At 33.3% G+C, this 5,720-nt stretch overlaps 1 protein-coding gene across 1 annotated transcript; it reads right to left on the reverse strand.

The window, feature by feature from the left end:
* Positions 1-1,911: 1,911 nt before the first annotated feature.
* LOC121130525 (uncharacterized) lies at positions 1,912-2,928 on the reverse strand. Its single transcript, XM_071893685.1, has 3 exons — positions 2,810-2,928; positions 2,431-2,752; positions 1,912-2,345 (listed from the first exon to the last, which is right to left on the reverse strand). Exons 1-3 carry the CDS (start codon positions 2,813-2,815, stop codon positions 1,984-1,986), a joined length of 690 nt encoding a protein of 229 aa, XP_071749786.1. The 5' UTR covers positions 2,816-2,928; the 3' UTR covers positions 1,912-1,983.
* Positions 2,929-5,720: the final 2,792 nt, after the last annotated feature.

A 5,720-nucleotide genomic window follows, 5' to 3' on the forward strand; every position in this document is an offset into this window, starting at 1 on the left:
TAAAGCCTCGAATATTATCGTATTAATTCATCATTACCGGCAGTGCTTAAAAATCATATTTAAGCATCGTGAGACCTGAGTTATAAGAATAAAACTTACACTTCAAGGAAGATTAAACATTAAAGGATGTCCCTGAAGTACGTCGTAAAGATAAAAAGAATCCACAATATCTTGGATCCGAGTAGGTTCCGATATTTATGCATAAATATTCGTTTACCCTAACTTTCGGATCCAGATCAGAACCCTAAATTAGACAAATACTTCGCTTTAACTATGTATTTTCCATTTTACCAAAAGTCTGGATTTAAATAAAATGTAATCAGGAATTTTTGCTGATCAATGATTTTGAAATAGCCAATACCACAATGTTCTTACTATTAGAGCATAGTTATCAGTTATTATTTAAGTTATTGTTTGAGTAACTTTGGGCACGTCGTCACCTTTATAAAATCTCGCAATCTCTCATCCGAAAAGAAACAGACAAAGGGTTAAAAATTTTTGATAGTTCTTCTCCAATTATGGAATAATTATGTAATAATAGTTGATATCTTTTCAAAGCTTTGCGATAAATAAAATGTACGTTCATTGTACATTTTATCTATTTTTAATAACTAAGATTTAGTAATAATCAATTCGAAAAGCTTTTCAAGATTTGAAAAGTCAATTGAATCTTTTTTATGATCCATACAAGTTCATGTACCCGAATCCGTTTTTGGGTGTTGAATCTTATCGGATAAGCAAGTTTACTTAGACTGTACTCGGGTATTTTGTATCCGATTCCAAGATCCTTCCTATCTCTAGTACAGAGGTCTAAAGAAGCACATTTATTATAATTTGAAGTGCAAATAAAATAGGTGAAGGATAATATAACGAGAATACCCCCTAAATAACTTAAATTTGTAAAAGGAGGATTGAGAAAATAAGGGAAGCCGTTGGAAAGTTCAATCAGAAAACAGATAAGATGTTGGAATTAATGAATGAATCATCCCCAGAGATTGAAGCCGAAATTGAATGAATATTGCTTATTTTTAACATCAAGACATAAATCACTACAATCCATTTTGTTAAAATCTATATAGACATAGATTGGCGGAAAAGAAAATTAATCAGAATGGCTTAAGCAAAACTACAGATTATTTTAAGCAATTATCTGTTAAGGGTGTCTTCTTTATTCATCATGTGAGTGCATATTCCAAGTAAATATAAGTTTTCCATTGTAAAATGTGACAGTCTATCTTTAAAAATAACTATCAATTAACAGAAATATTTTTTGATTGTAGTAATTAACAAAGGATTGATTTCATTGTTGGACACAATAGTTTGTTGAAAAATAAACAGTCAAACAAATACTTCCATAGTTCTTATCTAAAAAAATATCAAAATATATATATAAAACCGTCAGATTAGATGTATTTTACGTTTTTGATTAGACAAATTACAGATCCTGAAGTCCCTACAATATCAATTCAATCCCATTATTATTTAAAAACAATTTTAGCAAAGCAATTTGGAGAAGGAAATTACTTTTAGGGATACCTATTATATCAATGGTATCCAATGAAGTAAGGAATATTTTAAGGATTCTAGCAAGTACCTTTGAATATCACATTAATTTTTTTGTTATTTACTTTGAGCAAGACTACATATATTTACAAAAATGCATACAAAACTTGCATACAAGTATACTCCATGGAATGCCTAAGTTTAAATAATTGCAATTCTTTATCACTCATGAATTCATACATGGAAAGGAAAATACAGGAAATGGGAAGGAGTTTAAAATGTCAAAAGGTGAATGATAAAATTATTATCCATGATTTTTGAATACAGGGTAATAAAACTCCTTATAATGAGGATATGTGAAACCCTTCTAAGTCTAGATAATTATTAAGTTAATCAACTCTTCCCTCCTTATTAACATTTGATGATTCTTTATTTTCAATTAAATAAATAAAAATAATCTGGATGAATAAAAGGTTTCACTTAGGCGTGATAGGGAGCAGGGTGATAAGGAGCTGGGGCAGGGTGATAAGGAGCTGGCTTGTGAGCAGGCTTGTAGGAGTCATAATGAGGCTCTCCTTCGTATCTGACATCAGCAACATATCCAGAGTAAGCATCAGCCACGTTGTAGGAAACGATTTGTGTGCGGCCATCGGGAAGGGCAACTCTGTATTCACCATTGGTGGAGTATCCGTCTCTATTCTCGTTGGCAGCGAAGTTGGTTCCAGCATAGTCATCAGCGACAGCATATCCGTATTGGTAGACGGCAGGACTATCACCGTAGACCTCAGCAGCGTGATAGGGAGAAGGCTTGTGGACAACGGGAGCTGGGTGGTAGGGAGCAGGTGCTGGGTGGTAGGGAGCAGGTCTGTGAACAACAGGGCTGGGTGGTAAGGAGCTGGTCTGTGAACAACAGGGGCTGGGTGGTAGGAGCTGGGTGATAAGGAGCTGGTCTGTGAACAACAGGGGCTGGGTGGTAGGGAGCTGGATGATAAGGAGCAGGGTGATAGGGAGCGTGAACTGGGGCATGAGCTGGTGCGTGGACAGCAGCAATGGGCTTGTAGTCAGCAGTGTAGGGGTTGTGGACGTCAGAGGGATCAGCAGCGGGTTGGCTGACTACGGAAGCATGATGAACACCATGAGGTTTGTGGATGGAGGTGTGGACGGGAGCAGCATGTCCGTGTTGGATGGTTTGATGGCTGGATTGGTTAGCAGAGGCAAGAGCCAAAAGGGTGGAAATAACAACGAAAACCTGATAAAAAGTGAATGATTAGATGTTTATACATTATATTAGTTTGTTTCCATGTACCTTCATGCTTTTGCTGATGTTTATTTTGTTTGATAGTCAGTAAAGAACTGCTTGACTTCTTGTCGTGTGGATGAACTTTTATATGATTAAACTGCTTAAGATATTTCTTTATTTAGACTACACCCAAGTGCAGTCTTGCGTTTATACGCAGGAGTATATTTTCCAACTATGGAATATATAAGTAGATATTCCATGAACAAGTGATATATTTAAATATCCTTCTCAAATTCTGTCCATTTTATCAACTTGTTTTAATATAAATTAAGAAATTAAATTACCATTTGTATCATCATTTCTTCCTTGTATCTTATAAGTTGTATATACAAAGCACCCTTTAGAAATTGCAATTAATCATAAATTCTAGTCAATTTTGTTTATTTGATTTATAACTCCGAAGTGTGTGAAGTATGATTATATTTTCTCTAATTCTCATCTTTAACTTCTAAATTTTTTTTGAACAAGTTTGATGTAAAACCTTTTTCGATTTGCTTAATCAAATTGTTGTTCGTAATGATATCATCAAAATTTAGACATCAGAAAGTGATTGAAATAAATAGAGATGGAAAAAAGACGTGTACTTTTTGATTGTAAGAAAAAAAAGGAAGGACATATTTCTTCCTTTTTTTTCTTTTTTGGGTGTTGGTCGAAATAGAGTTCTACGATTCTATTGATTTTTTTACACTATTTAAGGCCTATCAATTATTTAGAGAAATATAATTGTATACTCTATTGAGAAATTGTACACTGTACACTTGACCATTAGATCGTTAATTTTTTTCATTTTTGACGGCCAAAGTGAAAATAAGGAACAAAGAAAAATATTCCTTTTGATATAAAAAAAAGTGATTGACAAAGTTTTATCCATTTTTATGAATATTTAGAGGTAGAATAAAGGTATTTTGCATTGATAACGACCTTGAGTCATTTGATGTGTAAAAATAGCTTTACAAAATTTCCATAATTAATGATTTGTTTTAATTACCTATGAATGCTGAGGGTAAAATATTAAAAATCGGATCAGCTGGGGTTTTTTGAATTTTTTTTAGACTGAACATGGGTTTTTGAAATTTTTTTCAAAAAATTTTAATTTTTGGTAATTAATTGTGCATTTTTTGTACAAATAGTATATTGGAATTTTTGTTCCAAATATTTTTTTTGTATTTTTTTTCAAGTACCCCCTTAAATATAATCCTGTTGACGCCCCTGATAGCAAAATGGTATTTTTTAACTATAATTTAAAATATTAAAGACTAGATATCGTTAATTTTTAATAAAATCGCGTATAAATCGGCATCGGATTTTTTTTTTTTTAATGAATCGCCCCATCACTTATCATTACATATGTATATACACTGTTGCTGTATATTTCTTTTAGGCCTGCATCAGGTGGCCTTCTAAAATCTATGCTAGCTTCTAGCTTCTCTCTCAAATTTTCCGGGTACATAGCGAGCCAACCGTTATTATTTACTCATCTCCATTAGATGCTAATTTTGAGAGGTTAAGACTCATTTGCTTTACAATTTTCCTAAAAGCAATGTTGAAGTAGAGCAACTATTGAAATGTTGATTGCTAACTCAGGCCAAAAGCATCAAAAAAAGAGTTCAAAAGAGTTTTGCAACGGAAAAGATGGGGTTTTTTCATTCCTGGTGTCAAAAGATGCCTCCCCACGAACTTTTTTGATAACTCTATGGACAGTTTGGTCTGAAACCCCGAGTTCTCTTGCATGGGCCCTCATGGACTCGAGGGGATTGGCCTGGACTGTTTTCTTTCACTCTGACTTTTTGAAAGAGCCTTTCTTCCTTTCCAACGATTCGGACTTGCTGAAGGCGTAGACGGGAGTCCTGGAGACGCCCAACTTCTTGGAGAACAGGAATAAAATTCGTCAATCACGTTCAAGTGTCATTTTTTGGACTTGTACGTAAGTTAGAGAGCTCAAATTTGTCGTGTTTTGTACCTAATTGTTTATGCTTGCATATATCAAAATATGAATTAATTTCAATCAGCCAATCTTCATTAATTATTGAAATAGTAAGTGTTTAGATTTCAATGGACCTCCCGGTATATATACAAAAAAGAGCCGGCATACATTACATCATGATTACAAGCGTATAAGAAGCGATTTATTCCTCCTCCGGGGAGGCATTTCCTAGGTTCAGGGATCGACTCCAAGGTCTTTTATCAATTCAGTTTATAATGGACGTTGTAACATGGAGAATTCATTGTCCTTGTTGGACTAAGACTAGAATTGAGGCTCAATATCGGAGTCATTCTTCCGAATGTCTTTATTTATTTCCTTCTCCCCTTCCTCCCTTGAAACAGCTGACTGTAGCTGATCTAATGAAACGTCATGATAGCTAAACTGCTCTTCTCTTCCTAAACATTCATCAAATTGTCATGGTTACCATGCTGATTTTCGATTTCTTTTTTTAGCATACCCAAAATATCCACGATTTTCATCACTAAATATATAATTTACGTCGCATCACTTATTAATAAAACATTGAAATGATTGAATTTCACACTTTCACAAATTTAGAAATAGAAAATATGACTTGGAAGTAAAAGTCTTAAAAATACCCTTATTTTTAAATTGAATTATCCACTAGCCCGGTTTGTTTTTCAACTTTTTTCAAATTTCGATTACGGTTACTTCGGAAAAGTTGAAATTTACAAGGAAAAAAATCTTTGTCAAAGATCATTTCAAGGAAATCTACATAGTTCAATGTTTAAAAAGAGACAAAAGTTCTCTACTCGCTCAATTAAGATTAAAATACAGAACTTATCCTGATTTTTTAACACTTATTAATGATGATTGACAAATTCTAACCTTTAAAAAATCTTTATAAACTCAACAAATTTTTCTAACTTTTTTCTCTTTTTTTGCTCAAAAGACACTTTTCGAGAAAAAAAA

Source organism: Lepeophtheirus salmonis, chromosome Z (assembly GCF_016086655.4).
Source record: "Lepeophtheirus salmonis chromosome Z, UVic_Lsal_1.4, whole genome shotgun sequence".
NCBI lineage: Eukaryota > Metazoa > Arthropoda > Copepoda > Siphonostomatoida > Caligidae > Lepeophtheirus > Lepeophtheirus salmonis.

Bases quoted from the DNA above. Each gene is read 5' to 3' on its own strand.
- LOC121130525 (XM_071893685.1), bottom strand. The intron at 2,346-2,430 runs CTACCACCCAGC...ACCACCCAGCAC, and splicing joins AGCTCCTTATCACCCAGCTC to CTGCTCCCTACCACCCAGCT.